The sequence below is a fragment of the Vanessa cardui genome, chromosome 27, assembly GCF_905220365.1.
Source record: "Vanessa cardui chromosome 27, ilVanCard2.1, whole genome shotgun sequence".
NCBI classification, from domain to species: domain Eukaryota; kingdom Metazoa; phylum Arthropoda; class Insecta; order Lepidoptera; family Nymphalidae; genus Vanessa; species Vanessa cardui.
In genome coordinates this window covers 7719566-7737814 of record NC_061149.1, presented here as the reverse complement: position 1 = coordinate 7737814, position 18249 = coordinate 7719566, and the positions used below count along the sequence as shown (strand labels likewise).

Here is an 18249-nt window from a genome sequence, read left to right as displayed (position 1 = left end):
AGCCTTTGTCCTTTCTTAACGTTCTAATTTGCTTCATACCCAATTTCATCAAATTTGGTTAAGTGGTTTGGTTGTGAAAGAGCGACAGACAGACAGAGTTACTTTCACATTTTGTAATATTAATATAGATTATAAAAAAGGAGGAGCGTTTTAATTATGCTGTAGATATATCTGTGTATATTTTGTCAAGTTTGATGATGTTCTTCGCATTGAATTCATTATAGCTCAGAGCTGGATACATTTCAATGACTGCTGTCGGAAATTATTAAGATTTATTTAAAAGGGTAGATATGAGGAAAATTTTAGAGATATCATATTTTGGATTAATATTATAATTGATATATATTGCTCAAAATCATACACTGTCTTATTATCCAAAGTATTTAATAATAATTACTCTAAATAAGTTTAATTTATATATTAGGTTGGGGAAAAAGTCGTTTCGCATATAGTATGTATGGACTTGTAATAAAATCTCTTTGGCTATACCATTTGTATCTGGCTGGTTTTGGTATCATTAAAAAGTTTTAATTTTAAAGAAGGCACTTCCAAATTCAAATTAGGAATTTGTGTGATTTTCATTTGTTTTTGTTGTTGTTAAAATGAGTGAATCTAAAGAAGAAATTCGATACATTTTAAAATTTACTATAAAAAAGGTAAAAATGCAACTCAAGCCGCGAAAAAAAATTGTGATGTTTATGGACCTAATGCAGTATCTGTGAGAGTAGCGCAAGTTTGGTTTAAGCGTTTTCAAGCCGGAAATTTTGATATCAAAGATGCATCTCGCTCTGGTCGCCCTGTTACGGACAAAATTGATGCCATTTTTGAAAAAGTGGAGCAAGATCGGCATATTAGTAGTTACGATGTAGCTGAAGAACTGGCAATTGACCACAAAATGGTTTTGACTCATTTGAATAAAGCTGGGTACACTAAAAAGCTCGATATATGGGTGCCTCATGAACTCACTGAAAGAAACCTAATGAACCGTGTACTCATTTGTGATTCTTTATTACGACGTAATGAAACCTAACCATTTTTGAAGAAGCTGATAACTGGTGATGAAAAGTGGATCACATACGACAAGAACGTGCGAAAAAGATCGTGGTCAAAGGCCGGTCAAGCTTCACAGACTGTGGCAAAACCCGGATTAACTCGCAACAAGGTAATGCTGTGTGTATGGTGGGATTGGAAGGGCATCATTCATTATGAGCTGTTACCGCCCGGCAGGACCATCGATTCAGAACTGTATGTTTGTTGTGTCTTTTTGGATTCGAATACCAATCAGAATTTCTAGAGTAATTATACGAAAACTGGCCATTATGAGAAGATAGCTCCCGTGAGACATTCAGAAGAAGATCAATGTCGCTGTCGAAATTATTAAAAGGTCAATTGCACTGCCAAACGTCTGGTGCTGAATTGCAAAAACGACGTATCTTTATACAAGTGATGGTATATCTTTTTTCATTGGGATAAGAGTGTTTTTTGTGGTTCCGTGCTTCAAGAAATACGTTATGTCTTTTGTCGTACTTAACTTTCTGGTTGTGTCGTTGATCCTATTGGATTATGAGAATATCCATATTACCAGTCAATTTTATATCATCACAGCTTTAAGAATAGTAGTACTTTAGTATTTAATTTATTTCATTTTATTTATCAATACTCATTGTAGTATAGTACGAGAGTCAAGTCAAGGTAAATTTTAGCTAATTTTGTAAATAGTAGTTTTATTATGTAATAATCAAACAGGCCACCTGGTGTTAAGTGATCACCACCACCCATAACCATAGGTGCTGTAAGAAATATTAACCATCGCCAATGCTCCACAACCTTGGGAACTAAGATGTTATGTCTGACTCACAAACCGGAACATAAAAATACTATTACTAGGTAGCAGAATATCTGATGAGTGGGTACCAACCCAGATGGGTTAAGTAAGAGTTGTATAATTTTCCCCGTCACTAATTGACTTATTATTGAACAGAGAAACATGTTTCTATTAATAAAGATGAAAGTAATGCGATTTTAATTCTAAACTCGAACGTGTTAGGAAACCATTACACGCGATGGACAATAATAACCGGTCTAGGCGGAGCGTAATAATAAACGCCAAGAGGAAAGTCCGCTCTTAAAAATACTAATTGACAACACGTCGGCTGTCAAGGACGAACTTGTTTATATATACGAGTCCGAAGTCCGACGAACGTTTAGGTAAATAGATCGTTGGGATGCTTTTCGACATTACGTACCCAATTTCTTTTGAGGATTGGAAATGGTCCACTGATATTTTATTTTGTTATAGCACGACATAATTTAGATGTAGCATCGGCAAAATTCGTATAAATAAAAATTTTAACAAAAAGAAAAACCGACTTCAAACAAAACACTATTTTAAAACAAATGAATATGCACGAAAAAGTAATAAAAATAATTGCGTATTCAACATATTTTTTTCGAGTCTTCCTAAGTTAAATGAAATGAAAAATATTAGACTACTTAAAAGTCGATTAACGATTATATCATGAAGTTATAATTATTGGTATATTTGGAGCCGGTGTCAGCCACGGTGCCCTTGCCCCAACAATCAAAAGAAAGAAGCGATACGAGCCCCTTGATTGATCCAGTATATTATTGTGTAAAAGGTAATTTGTAAAAAACATATTTGTTAAAGTATTCTCGTATTGTTTTTTGATAGATATACTGTAGGGTTTTATTGGCTTTCGAAAATGCGGATTTAATACGTCACGCGGCTTAAACTACAAGGATCCCTCGAAAGAGCTGTAATCGAACTCAGCAAAAAAACTTTGAAAAAGACCAACTATATTTCGTACATCATATGACATCACATCACATACACAAAATTTGATTAAAGATAGTAAGAAATTCTGCCCCATAGCGCACCTTAACTGCGAGCCGTATAGGAGTTCCATCACTACATAGTATAAAACAAAGTCGCTTTCTCTGTCCCTATATCTTTAAATCTACGCAACGGATTTTGATGCGGTTTTTTTTTTAAAGATAGTGTGATTCAAGGGGAATTTTTGTGTATATAATACATGAACAATATAGTAAAGAAACACTGATAATTTTAGAAGTTTGCGATGTGATGTCGTAAATAAACAAATTCTGTAGTATATTTAGTATCAGTATTGCACCCGTGCGAAGCCGGGGTGGGTAGCTAGTTGATTATAATATTCGACTATGATAATTACATAAACATAACCACATTACGGAAGGTGACTCAAATATCCAAATAACCTATAAATAAAAGATTCGACTGAGTATCGCTAACGTGCTCCTCAGAATTGTTCCGTTCCCTTCCGTTCCGTTACTTTGTCATGGATCCTGTGCTCAGAACCTTACCAAACTTTCACCAAATTACCCTTGAAGTATTATCAAAATTGGTTAACTTGATTTTCAGTTATTCACCTATTTGTCGCGCATATACATAATGCAAATTTAAGACTTATGTCGTTTTCATATGGATACCATCATCGGAAAAAAAATTATCAAAATCGGTCCACCCAGTGAAAACTTATGAGGTAACAAACATAAAAAAAAAAAAATACAGACGAATTGATAACCTCCTCCTCTTGGAAGTCGGTTGAAAACCGATCACATCTGAATCAAGTACGGTATCCCAAATTATCAGTATTTATTTCTTATGTGAATATGATCTTTACACAAACGTAATAACTTGTAATATCATATGATATAATGTATTCGTCAATTTAACACGTCGATTTACATGCACTTGTTTTCTGGGGTTGAACTGACGCGAGAATCTATAGCAACGAATAGCGCTAAAGGGAGCTATTTCTATTATTTAGGGAACTATATTATTTATCATATCATATTATAGCTTTATATATTTTTTCTTTACTATATTGTCCATGTATTATACAAAAAAAACCTTCTTCTCGAATCACTCTTTCTATTAAAAAAAAAAACACCAAAATCCGTCACGTGATTTTAAACATCTAAGCATACATAGGGACTTTCTGTTTGTTCCGGCTAATCCCTGGAACGGCTGGACCGATTTTGACGGGACTTTCACTGGCAGATAACTGATAAAATAAGGAGTAACTAAGGCTACAATAATATATTTTTTTTGTTAAATTCAAACGCGTATATGGTCGCGGGCACAGCTGGTTTTGTATATGGAAAGTACGAGATGAATTCGCTCGCTGAACTAATTAAATATCATGTCATTCGAAGTAGACGGACCGCCTTATCTTATTTAACAATGTTTATATTATTACAAATTTAAATTATCAATATATATTTAAATTTAAAACTGTTATAGTAGAAGTGAAAATTAAGCAACTATAATTATCATAATAATGAGTATTATTAAAGCAGATTATTATTATTATGTTGTCGTCATTAGTTATTTACAAACAATGTTTTAGTACGCTAAGACGTCAAAATATACGCGCCATTTTTGTTTTTAATGTGAGGGAAGAATTATCATGAGGAAACCTGCATGGGTTTATTTTGCATTGTGTAAACTTAAAATTCAGTAAAATAAAAGAGGTTGATAATTATTTTTATTTAGAAACAATTAGAATTAGATAATTTAGATAGCGTTTCCTTTACATTACTTGGTGGTAAGGCCTCAGGCAAGATAGTCAGGGTAGTCCCATACATCATATATGGTACGGCTCTCCAGCAATATTTAATATAGTCATGAATTTAGTCATGACATCTTAGTACCAAATTAGATGGCATCTTGGCGTAAAACGGATGTCAACTAACAGTTCCTATGCGTGTGTAGTGCTGACCACTAGTCACCTGCTCGGTTTGTCAGCCTAGAATAACATTTTCGAAGGTCACAAAAACGGCCTTTGATTATACGAAGGTTTATTGTCAATTTAGCGTATGTTATTCAGAACGTATCAGAATTCCGGGCCGTTGATTTGGAAAATAGTCTTATCGACGGCTGCTTAGTAAATTGAATAATCGGACAGATGCGTATTCCGTAAACGAGTGTTGGCGTGTGATAAGCGATTATCTAAATTGAAGGCTTCTTCTCACACTTTGATGCGTCTAAAAGGCTTTTATATAATTTTATTTACTATAAAATTTCATTACATTGAATATATACAAATATGAATTAAAAATTGTTACTGTATAAATCTTGACCGCGTGGATTGGTGGCAAGAGTGCTAACAGCATTACCCAGGGCTAAAAACGAACCTGTCACCAGTAGAGGCAACATGGCGAGGTGTTATATTTTTGATGAAGCTTTTTGCACCACTGCTCCAAGGGCCAAGCGTTACGACAGAAAATGTGACAATAAAAGTATTTTGACATAATACACGAAAATTTAGATCTAAATATATCTATAACAATTAATCCAATAATATGAGGATGATATATTAGCTCATGCATGTAATGCATGCAAACCAGACCGTTAATATATTTAATGATTGAAATATTAATTAACTTATCAAAAATATTCACAAAAAAACGACCTAGAAATATATAGGTTACTCGCCGCGACTAAATTTTTTGGGCGGTTTGGGCTGTGACAATTGTAATGTGACATTAATACCTGGTCTCCAGTTGACGTCATGAGGTGATCTTGACACCCGACACCGCGACACCGAGCTCTTAATGGACACCTGCTTGACCGCGGTGTTGTATTACCTCAGACAACATACTGAGTAATTGTTCCTCCTCGTAACGACGACGATAAACATTTTAACAATATTACTTTCTTATAAGCTACATTCAATATTTAAAGCTCATGTTGTAATATATGATTGTAAGATCGATTTACAAGTTACATATAAACATATATTATATTTAAATATCCACTCGCCGTGCACACACACCGTCTTCACCCGCGCCCAAATCATATAATATTTTATATTCCCGCGCTTTCCGCGATGTGTGTCACTCGAGGGGACAGATACATAAATACATAGATAATATACACATCCATTCATATACACTATACGTCCAATAATAATTATTATAATTATTATTACAGATCTGTATACACTACACATGTCAAAAAACATTGATAAATAAGGCATATTACTGAATACAAGATTAAGCGTAGGATTAGTATTTATTGATATCTTCGGATATATGTAAATTTAATTTTACTTTACTGATATACTCTTAAATTAAAATACTTCCGAGTTTCTTGCCTGTTTTTCCCTTCAGAATCTACTTTCCAAATCGGTGATTGCTTTACATTTCGATCTCGTATTTTAAAATGTTTTTTATTTGACATTTGTAAGCGATCTTCACAAATGGCAATTTTAAAGTGTTTAAAGATTCGTCTCGAATAAGTATTGTTTATGATTTTACGTTCAGTCCAAAATAATTAAGTCCAGCTTAGGAGCAATTACATATTTAAATTTCGAATGGGGCAGTGACCCCTTATGATCATATGGCTCATTTGATCTTCCGTTTATTTATATATCCTAAAAAGAAGGAAAGTCTATCTGGTTTTATTGTCTATACATCCTTCTGTTCTGTAATAAACTGTGTCTGCTTTTGTCGTTGGCACTAAACATGTTTCCTCTCTTTCCAGGGCTGAACGCTTGCGAGAGGAAATCGTTTCTCTTCCTCAGGAAGGAGCTGCCTGTGAGGTTAGTTCATTTATTACCTACTAGCTGAATATGCGGCTTTACCCGCCAGGAATTTATGAAGCTTCATAGCACATCTTCATATCCCATATTACGCAATCCAGGGTTGAATCAAAAATTGTAGTCTGTTGCCAAATTACATCAGAATCGGTTCAGTGGGAAACTGAAAGAGTAACATAGTATCGGACTTTCGTATTGACTTTATATAAAAATTTGGATTACACTAAGGAAGGAAAACATCCTATCGGGTCATAAGTCACCCCTCGTTCATAGACAATGGTAACATAGGAAGTATAATCAACTCTATGGGGCCCCCGATGCGCCGCCAACCATGGGATTAAATCGGATAGAGGTATAGAGGTGGTTTGTGTTGTTCTAGGTTAAGGATTAACAAGAAAATTACTACTACAATGCTAGTATTCAAAATTTAATTAAGTTAGTTTCCTCAACCATACCAATCAGTCTCATTCGTGTCTTCTCCATCCTACGTGACATTGGCGAAATAATCTGTGCCCTGTCGGCACAACTAAAAGCCATTAAACTAAGAATTGAATTGAATTGAGGCAATAGAGGTCAAACATATAAAGATTGATTCATATTTATTCATCATCATCCTCCTGTCCTTATCCCAATTTACTTGCCATCGACGCATACCTATGAAATAATAAAGTTATAAAATTATAAATTTTAATTGAAAAGAAAAAAGCCTTAAGCGCCTAAATGGTATTTTTGGGCAATGAGGTTTAAATTTATGCAAGAATGCATTTTTTTAATATGTAAAGTTATTTTTATATTGTCATGTAATCAGATGCGCAAATTGGCGCTGTATGAAATATTAATCATTCCTTACATCGCCAATGCGCCATCAACCTTGGGAACTGACTCACTCTTCGAACCGGAAGATTGGTACTAAAATATGAGAGGTTGGTATCTACCCAAATGGGTTTGGACAAAGCTCGTATTTTACCGTAAATTTGACTTTTATTATTATCTAAATAAGTGCAATAGTGTGAGTGGTACTCGAGCTTCCAGGATGTCTCAGTAAGTGCAAGATGACTCATCTTTATCTTTACTATCACTACATAGTATAAAACAAAGTCGCTTTCTCTGTCCCTATGTCCCTTTGTATGCTTAAATCTTTGAAACTACGCAACGGATTTTGATGCGGTTTATTTCAATAGATAGAGTGATTCAAGAGGAAGGTTTATATGTATAATACATGCGCATTATAGTAGGTACTGTTTATTTTACAGGTTTCTAAAGATGTCGTAAATAAACACTTGCGTTTACATTGCAAACGCTGGCTGAACCCTACGAGATAGATTAAAATAATGTAGTATCATGTACCCTAGAAAGGTCTTCAAGTTTCTTGTCGATTGTTCTCAGTAGAATCTACTTCCCGAACCAGTGGTAACTTATCTTAATATAGTTGTTAAATGACAATTCAAAATTTGTGAAAGCCAACCTGAATAAAATATTGATTTGTTTTTAAATAAAGTCCACAGTGGTAGACTTTTTGAAGAAATTCTGTAGTAAATTTAGTATCAGCATTGCCGTGCGGTCGCTAGTGTAAGAATAAAGTTAGCAAGAAACTTTTTAGGTAATTTAACATAGAGGAGCGCTTTCCTCAGTGAACACGTATTGTTTTTCTAATGATATGTATACAACAACAGCCTGTAAATTCCCACTGCTGGGCTAAAGGGAGAGGAGCCTTTGAGGAGAAGGTTTGGAACATATTCCACCACGCTGTTCCAATGTGGGTTGGTGGAATACACATGTGGCAGAATTTCTATGAAATTTGTCACATGCAGGTTACGATGTTTTCCTTCACCGCTTAGCACGAGATGAATTATAAAGACAAATTAAGCACTGACAAATAAATCAGCGGTGCTTGCCTGGGTTTGAACCCGCAATCATCGTTTAAGATGCACGCGTTCTAACCACTGGGCTATCTCAATTCTCGATTGACATGTATGTGGCGACATTACTCGTTGAAAATATTATAAACATCATTGATAAGTGTTATTAACATTGGATTACGTCACAAGGACATGTGTTTCGAGTGCGAACTGTTTAAGAGCGAGTGTCGTTGCTCCCATTGCGACAAAAAGATCCGAAACGTCGTCACGTCGGCGAAGACCGTCGAACTTTCCACGCGCAGACGCTTTGACAATGTTAATGTAGGTTTTTTATCGTGAATTAGAAGGAGGATTGTGTATCTTAAGATGTATAACTTCGATACTGTAGTACTGATCATATAATATGATGATAATTATGATGCCAGGCCAATTTTGATCACGGAGGTCTAAGTCATGGGAGATCACCCAAGTTTTTTGGTAATCTGTAATTTTTTCAATTTTGCTTGGCTAAAGCCTCCTCTCCCTCTGAGGAGAAAGTTTGGAATATATTCCACAACGCTGTTCCAATGCGGTTTGGTGAAAGACACATGGGGTAGAATATCTATGAAATTAGAGACATGCGTGTTTATTCACGATGTTGAGATGAATTATTAAAATTAAGCACATGAATTTTCAGTGGTGCTTGCCTGTGTTTGAACCCGCAATCATCGGTTAAGATTCACGCGTTCTACCCATTCAGACACCTCGGCTCTTTTATTTTATTCATCTCGGTTGTCTAAATAATTAATTAAAAAAAACTATAAATTTAAGTCTCAATAAATCTATCTTTAGAATTTTTTGTTGGGACGTATAACCGAACAACTAGTAACAGTACATAGCTGATCTAATTATAATAATCATAGCCACGATACTGATGTGATCAGCGCATATAAAAAAGACATGATAGACTCCAATTCATATCTAAACTATTAGTAGTCCGCGTCTTCACTCACATTTTAGGGCGTTGGTTGTCAAGTGTTAGGCAAAAAAAGTAGCCCATGTCCATTCTTGGAGTTCAGTTTTGCTTCATACTAAATTTCATTAAATTCGCTTCTGCGGTTTGGTCGTGAAAGAGCGACAGACATTACTTCCACATTTATAATATTAATATAGTTTATAGTAACATACATTCTGTAATCAGTCAAAATTAAATTTGTGTTGATTGCCTTTATATCCTCCTGACTAGTATTATGAATGGTAGAGTGCGTTTGTTTATTGATCAGGTTTTCATGACTATACTATTCTTTGATAATCTAAAGTATAGTAAAGTAAAGTAACAGCCTGTAAATTTCCCACTGCTGAGATAAGGCCTCCTCTCCCATTAAGGAGAGGGTTTGGAACATATTCCACCACGCTGTTCCAATGCGGGTTGGTGGAATGCACATGTGGCAGAATTTCTATGAAATATGTCACATGCAGGTTTCCTCACGATGTTTTCCTTCACCGCTGAGCACGAGATGAATTACAAAGACAAATTAAGCACATGAATCAGCGGTGCTTGCCTGGGTTTGAACCCGCAATCATCGGTTAAGATGCACGCGTTCTAACCACTGGGCCATCTCAGCTCTTGATAATCAAGCTTCGAATATTCAAAATATTCAGTATCCAGGGTACTGTTAATCACAAAATCTACCTAATTGGTTTTCTCAGGTGGTAGAGTTTAATTTGACAATCAATGAGTAAATAATGCTCCTATATTGAATAAAGGTATTTGTTTTGACGACCTCCGTGGTTGAGTATGTACACCGGTTTTAATGGGTACGTCATTCCGAGGTCCCGGGTTCGATACTGATCGTTAATTAGTTTTCTACGATGGCTTGGGTCTGACTGTTTCACAACACAAGTGCTTTGGCTTACATAGGGATCAGAGTAATGTATGTGATGTTTTACAATATTTATATTATATTGAATATAACTTATATATACTACAAAAAAAATGATTATAATGGCAGAGAATCCATGTCGATCATAATTTATGACGCCAGTTTAAGCATCTATTTGTGTTTAAACTTTATTCTACTTGATGCCTGATAGCATTCAATTGAAGTGTCATGTCTTCATCTTCTTGTAATCAACTTCCTCGTGTGTTTGATAATTCATGCTAAGTTTTGTTGAAAGGTTTATATTTTGTATTTCCACCTGGGTAGTGGTACATCACATCATCAAATATTCTACCGCAAAACAGTAATATTTATTATAGTTTTGTTCCTGTTTTAAAAGTGAGTGAGTCAGAAAAGAGATAAGAAGCATGAGATCTCAGTTCCCAAGTTTGGTGATGCATTAACGATGTAGAGAAGGGTGAATATTTCTTACAGTTAAGGTTCAAGGATGGTGATATAAGCTTAGTTTAAAAAAAGTCAACCTGTAAATAACCTACAGCTCTATTAAAACTAAGCCCCTCCCCGGCTTTAGTTGTTATTATTTATTAAAAGAGTACTTTATAAAAAGGCCAGATTTTAGGTTTGGGTACCATCACAGGAGAATAACTATTGTAAAGAACAGTATTGTAAATCTGTTTATTTGATAAGAGCAACTATGCGAGTTTCTTCTTCTTGCTGGAGGGTGCTTTCCGAAACGGGGGTAGTATTTAATTATCGACGATTCAAAAACGCTTCATTGTTAAGTTTACTTAAATAAATTGATTTGATTTAGAGGTTTTGAAGAGAGAAGGCAATACAATATTTTTTATTTTATAAACTCTAATAACACGTAATGTTATTTTTTGTTTCAGACTAGCGAATATTATGAAAGAGATAGCATTACTCCCGGAGAATTTGCTGCGTATGCCTTCGGTGGGCCTCGTCAACCAGTGGTACGAGAGGTCGTTCGAAGAGATCATCGAATTTGAGAAGAAGGAACCCGAACCGCCAGTGCTGTCTCAGTGAGTATTACTTTAGTGGAATATGTGGGAATCCTTAACAGTAACAGCCTGTAACTTTCCCACTGCTGGGCTAAAGCGTTCTATTCCTTTGAGAAGAACACTTGGAGCTTATTTCACCATGCTACTCCAATACGCCGAAAATATGGTGTCGTATAGTACCGTCGTTACTTCTGATTTTCCATAACACAAGTGGTTTAGCTGCTTACATTGGGATCAGGGATGTTTACCCAATATATATATACATAAAAAAAAAAAAAATTTCATTGAAATGGTAAACAAAGTATTTTACACTTATATAATTTTGATAACATTTTTTTAGTAATTTTGACCAATGGGAGCCCACTAGTAGCATTAATTATCCATACAAATAAATGAAGTCGTTTGTGATTTAGTAGTTAAGATTCTTATGAACTTTCCTTCTCAGGTTTTGCGAGCGTCTCGTCCTGATACGCAACCGCCACGCTGACGTGGTGCAGACGATGGCGCAGGGCGTCCTCGAGCTGAAGGAATCCCACGAAGTCGAACCGGGCATCGAGAACTCCATCCAGTACTTCCTCGACAGATTCTACATGAGCCGGATATCCATACGGATGCTCATCAATCAGCACAGTGAGGATTTGTTTGACTATAATGTTGGTTTGGTCTTGCAAATGAGACTTGAGAGAGGACGTAAGAAGTATTTGTTGACGGTGATGCACCAATAATCTTGTGAATTAAAATATAGTGTTCCGTGTGTGTAGTGGCTCACTCACTCCAAATCTGAACACATCTATCATCATCGTGTACTAAGTATTTCCATTTGTCGTTGTGTGGTGTAAGGTATCCAGACGGGCTTGTAGAAAGGCCATGTAGTCATTTAAATGTTTTATGAAACTATCTTGAGTGAACGTATCTATGGACATAACTATATTGGTAGTTTCGCTTAATATAGTTGTTAAATGACGATTCAAAAGTGCGTGTAAAAGCCTACTTGTATATTTTGATTGGTTGGAGGTCCCATGTACGCTCTGCTACCATAAAATTAGCTTAAAATGTGCCTCACTAATTATTGAGATACAATAGTTATATCATTTAAAATTTAAACATTAAGTACATATATCTATATACTATGTGATAACAGATAGTGTGTTGACAATGAGATCACGTTATTTTGAGATAAAAACCTTGTTTTTGTTATTAAATTGATAATTATCGTATCTGCCATGTTTTGTTATGTAAATTAAATTAATTTGTAATTCTTATTTACTCATTCATAACGGGAATTCATTGTAATGTGTCTTAACGATTCTTCGCAATCATTCTATGCCCTGAAATAAGTCAATGGTGATACCAAACATAACCTCGACGGTAGGGCTTTGTGCAAGCCCATCTGGGTACCACCCACGCACCCACTCATCAGATATTCTACTGTCAAACAACTTGGTATTTTTGTGTTCCGGTTTGAAGGGTCATTAAGTGTAACGACAGGCACAAGGGACATAACATCTTAGTTCCCAAGGTTGGTGTCGCATTGGCTTACAACGCCAATGTCAATGGGCGGTGGCCCATATGGTCGTCCGCCAACCAATAGCTAAATACGTCGGCGTGGATGGTAAGCGTGGCGTCGTGGTGTCCAGCGCTGCTGTTCGGCGAGCAGCTGGGCGCGCGGCAGGCGTCGGTCAACGGCATGGGCAACGGCGGGCGCCACATCGGCTCCATCGACCCCGCGTGCGACGTGGCGGCCGTGGTGCGCGACGCCTACGAGAACGCGCGCTTCCTCTGCGACCGCTACTACCTCGCCTCGCCCGACCTCGAACTGCTCGAGGACGGAAGTGAGTCTGCTGGATGTGTACACACAACAACAACAACAGCGACAAAAGCCTGAAAATGTTCCACTGCTGGTCTAAGAGAGGGGTTATCAGAGTAGGTCTCCATTTGTGGAGAAGGTTTGCAAAGATCACGCTGTTGCGTGTTGGTCGAATACACATGTCGCACGATGTTTTCCTTCACCGCCGAGTACGATGTGGCCATATGAACACAAATTAAGCACATGAATATTCAGTGCTGCTTGCCTTGGGTTTGAACCCGCAATCATCGGTAACCACTGGGCCAGTGCTAAGGCAAACACACTGAATATGGATGTGCTTAATTTGTGCTTATAATCTATCTCGTCGGTAAAAGAAAACATCGTGGGGAAATCGGCATGTGTCAAATTTTATAGAAATTCTGCCACATGTGTATTCCACCAACCCGCATTGGAACAACGTAATGGAATATGTTCCAAACCTTCTCCTCAATTGGAGAGGAGGCCTTAGCCCAACAGTGGGAAGTTTACAGTGCTGTTGTTGTTAATGCCATGAAGCATAAATGAATAAATAAATCTTTATATCAACTTTCAGCTCCAATCGACCGTCCGATGCCGATAGTATACGTACCGTCGCATCTCTACCACATGCTCTTCGAGCTGTTCAAGAACGCGATGCGAGCCGTCATGGAGACTCACGAGAACTCCCCGCCTCCCATACAGGTTAATCTCGTTCGCGGAAGGGAAGACGTGTCCGTAAAGGTCAGTCCATATCGATCTAAAACCTGAGTATACTTAATTTAGAAAGAAAGAAAGAAAAAACATTTATTGACATACACACATATTATATATATATATATATAAATATATATATATATAAAAAAAATATATATATATATATATATAATGAATATAAAACTTGTGTGCAGTCAAAAGGAGACAGCTCAGGCTGAGGGATTTTTATCCCTCTGCTGATTTTCAGCTGTCTCCCTTGTAGCCACGCAATGACAGTATCAACTTAAAACATAAATATACACATAAACATTTGAGGGATACGGGACGCGAGGCGCAGGTTGCGACGATGACGATGATGATGAATGATGTTTACAGCATCATTCATCATCAGCATCACTTTACTGATTTATATTAAATGTAAAGTTATCACTGGTTCTGAATGTAGATTCTCCTAGAAGAACAGGCAGTAAACTCTGTGTTGAAATTTTCTCAGTATTTATTATTGATAGTTTAATAAATATATTCTTGAGCTCCAAATTATTCTTAAGAACACTCTGGATTTGAGCACAATACTGCAATAAATTTTACTGTGGCGCCACGGCTGTCAATACAATGACTGCCTCGTTCTGGTGGCTAGATCTATGGCCAAAGATATCGAGCCAAGATTAAAATTGAAATAACTTTTTGTGACATACACTGCTACCAAAAATATAGGAACAAACACACTATAGAAAATATATGTTACAATAATATTGTAACCCAAACAAGCGACATGTAGTTGGTTTATCTTCCATGATAAAAGTGACTTCATCGTCAAAACAAGGACGAAAATAATTAAAAAAAAAATCGTTATCTGTATGTATCTTTAATTGGTACTAATTGTGTTATTCCTCCCACCCGCGGAAGCTGATCTTCAACTTGTATCTTCAACTTGTATCTTCAACTTGTATCTATACAACAGTATGAGCAACTGAATCTCTTGTTCCAGATGTCAGACAGAGGCGGCGGCATACCTCGCAGCGTCTCCGACCTGCTGTTCAAGTACATGTACAGCACGGCGCCGCAGCCCTCCAAGTCGGATTCCCACACCGTGCCGTTAGCTGGTGAGTGTTGCTCTTTCACACTCTACTGTTAGAGAAGGATAGCATTACTAGTACAGATATTATTATTATTTTCTTTAATCGTGTTTCACTTGCAGTTTTAAAAATAGGTATGTTTGTGATTTCATGAATAAGTCAAGATGACTTATGGTTTTAATAATTGAATCCTAACTTTTGGAATTTGTGGGTTGAAACCTCTTTTAATATACACTCATGAGTGAGGAAATCTAGATGCGTCTGTCTGCTAAAAATCATCAAAAACTCGCATTAGAACAGCCTGGTAGAATAAGTTCCAATCTTTAACTTTGCTAATACAACGGTTTCTTCCTACTTTTACTTTAAATGAAGATTAATGATTGATTCCAGGTTATGGCTACGGGCTCCCCATATCTAGATTGTACGCGAGGTATTTCCACGGTGACTTGGTGCTCATGTCGTGCGAAGGGTTCGGCACAGACGCTGTTATATATTTGAAGGTCAGTCTAATGTTCTATATTCAAATATCCGGCTCGAAGGACCAACATTTTTATACAACAACAACAACAACAGCCTGTAAATTCCCACTGCTGGGCTAAAGGCCTCCTCTCCCTTTGAGGAGAAGTTTTTGGAACATATTCCACCACGCTGTTCCAATGCGGGTTGGTGGAATACACATGTGGCAGAATTTCTATGAAATTTGTCACATGCAGGTTTCCTCACGATGTTTTGCTTCACCACTGAGCACGAGATGAATTATAAAGACAAATTAAGCATATGAATCAGCGGTGCTTGCCTGGGTTTGAACCCGCAATCATCGGTTAAGATGCATGCGTTGTAACCAATGGGCCATCTCGTACATTTTTTTTTTTATTTAATTTCAGGCTCTATCGAACGAAGCCAACGAGCTGCTGCCGATATTTAACAGGACGTCTTCCAAGTTCTACCGCACGACGCCCGCGCCCGCCGATTGGTCGGCGCCCGTGCCCACGCAAACGTGTCGGAAGGACAAGCCGTCCCTTTCCTACAAGGCGTAGGGAAGCGAGACAAACTGCATATGTGTTGTGATGTGATGTAACTGAGTGACTTTAGTGTAGTGCATTAATCGTGTGAAAGAGACAGAAAATCGTTTAAAGGAAGAAGAGGTGAGATATAGTCTTTAAGTATAATGATCGACCAATACAGTGGTTAGGTATGAATCATAATGATAGTTAATTGACAGGGACGATGTGTCCGTTGAAAGAGGTTTTAATGCTTATATTACCAATGTAAGGCCAAGTAGACCAGTTAAAGTTACCCATTTGATCGTAGACCTCATGTAGTTCTCAGTAAATACTACTCTAGTTGGACCGCTGTTACAACTTTATTCTATTCCAATCGGGGTACAAACCATAGATTTACTTATTCCATACGATTTGCTACACTCAGCTATATTTTACACTGATTAAGAGTCTTTGATTAATATATCTTTATTTATAAAACAACATTATTCTACCTAATTTTACTTGTAAAGATTCGATAACATTTTCTTCAACATTTAATCTTGCAAGTCCATATCTATTATGGATTAATCATTCTCTCGACCAATCGAAACACATCAATATTATGTCCATTGTTTATTTAGTTTTTGACCTCCTGTATTGGGGATAGACTATATGTGAAATATTTAATCTCAAAATTCAAAACCAGTCTATCAATAAAACATCAAACTCTGTATGTATAAAATATAACAGCGATATATATATTTTATTTATTTTTAATCTATTACTACCTAACTTCAAATAATCGTCTCTTTCGCAAATTGATTAATTACTTTAAGAGTGAGAATTGTGATCCGGCTTGTACGTTAATTGTGTAACAGAATATTATAATCTGTGTTAAAAAAGTATACGTCTAAGCCTACTTTAATTCAAACAAATGAGGCAAAAAAAAATTGACAAATCAATCGTGTATAAAATCTAAGTTATATAACTTATTTTTTTAATTATATTGAGATTTAAATGAGAAGTTTTGTATATATTAAAATACTCTACAAATGCAAGCACAATTTGATACAATATTCGATTGAATTACTTAGGTTTTTATCATAGAAACAAGTTATTAACTAATTCTTAAAATTCATTTTGATATATGATAAACGAATACTATAATCTGAATGCTCATTGGTCGATCCCAGTCAATGACGTAATAGACGACCAATGAGCGTTCAGTATTTAATTATTTCAGCCAATAATTTTATGCTCCAAAAACGTTTTGATCACACATGGGTTAACTCTGACAGTGTTCAGAGTGGACACTATTATGTGATTTTAAAATATTTAAAATTTAATTATAATCATCATTTCAACTTTAATGATAATCCTGTGGTTTTTTTAAATGTAAATAAAACAATATGTGTTATTTTGTATATATTTAATTCATGTGATACTCAGATTAAAATACTTTGCTTGCGAGGATAATGCTTTAGTAACACCATTGCTCTTTGTAACCAGTTGATTTAAATCAATCATTTATGTAAATCTATGAGGAAAGAGAAAAAAAATCCAAAGTCATTCTTGTCAGGGAAAAATTTGACTTGGCCGTCATAGGTCTTAGTAATATTGCCATTCTCCTGCTCCCATTTAGAATAAACCTAGAAAAATGAAGACAAGTCAAGAAAAACAAAGTCATATAAGATTGAAATCCTTTATACCATAAGATAAGATATATCTTAAGATTTCAATCTCATATGACTTTGTTTTTCTTGATCTCTTCTACTTAGGAAAATATTTATTAAGTATAATTTGATTAAGACAATGTAATATTAAAATCTAAATTTTATATTTTTTTATCAAATTATAAACATCAGGATCTTGTATAAAATGCAACTCAACTTATTTTTTTATCCAAACAGAATTTGCTGTATAATTATTGACAAAAAATGTGTATTGTATGCCTTTAGTTATCTTTTATAATTAAAAAAAAAACAAATGCAGATCAATAAATGGATTCATGTAATTTACTATTGTAATTAAATGAAAATATATAATACATGTTGAATTTGTAATGTTAATTGTGTATCCCTTTATGATTATATATAAATTTAAACAATGAAACTATTTTCATCTCTATACTGAAGGAAATAAGGTTCACAATGAAGCTTTGGTGTTACTAGAAAATATGCTTCGAATGTGATTAACAATGAAATACTGTAAAAAGTACTCTAGTTACTAAACGAGTTTAGTATTAGCAGAATATATCATAGATGTAAGAATAACTAAATGTGTTTAGAAAA

The 18249-nt window shown here is 35.6% G+C and overlaps 1 protein-coding gene across 2 annotated transcripts in view; it reads left to right on the top strand.

The window, feature by feature from the left end:
• LOC124541145 (pyruvate dehydrogenase (acetyl-transferring) kinase, mitochondrial) overlaps positions 1–17100 on the top strand; it is a 53699-nt gene extending 36599 nt beyond the window's left edge. The window contains exons 2-9 of one of the 2 annotated variants that reach the window (XM_047118991.1): positions 6548–6610; positions 11237–11381; positions 11806–11990; positions 12998–13192; positions 13760–13926; positions 14888–15002; positions 15366–15475; positions 15860–17100. In XM_047118991.1, coding sequence (XP_046974947.1) covers positions 6548–6610; positions 11237–11381; positions 11806–11990; positions 12998–13192; positions 13760–13926; positions 14888–15002; positions 15366–15475; positions 15860–16012 — 1133 coding nt within the window. In that variant the 3' untranslated portion in view covers positions 16013–17100. Of the gene's footprint in view, positions 1–6547; positions 6611–11231; positions 11382–11805; positions 11991–12997; positions 13193–13759; positions 13927–14887; positions 15003–15365; positions 15476–15859 lie in introns of both variants that reach the window. The other variant, XM_047118990.1, reaches the window with a different exon arrangement.
• The last annotated feature ends 1149 nt before the right edge of the window (positions 17101–18249 follow it).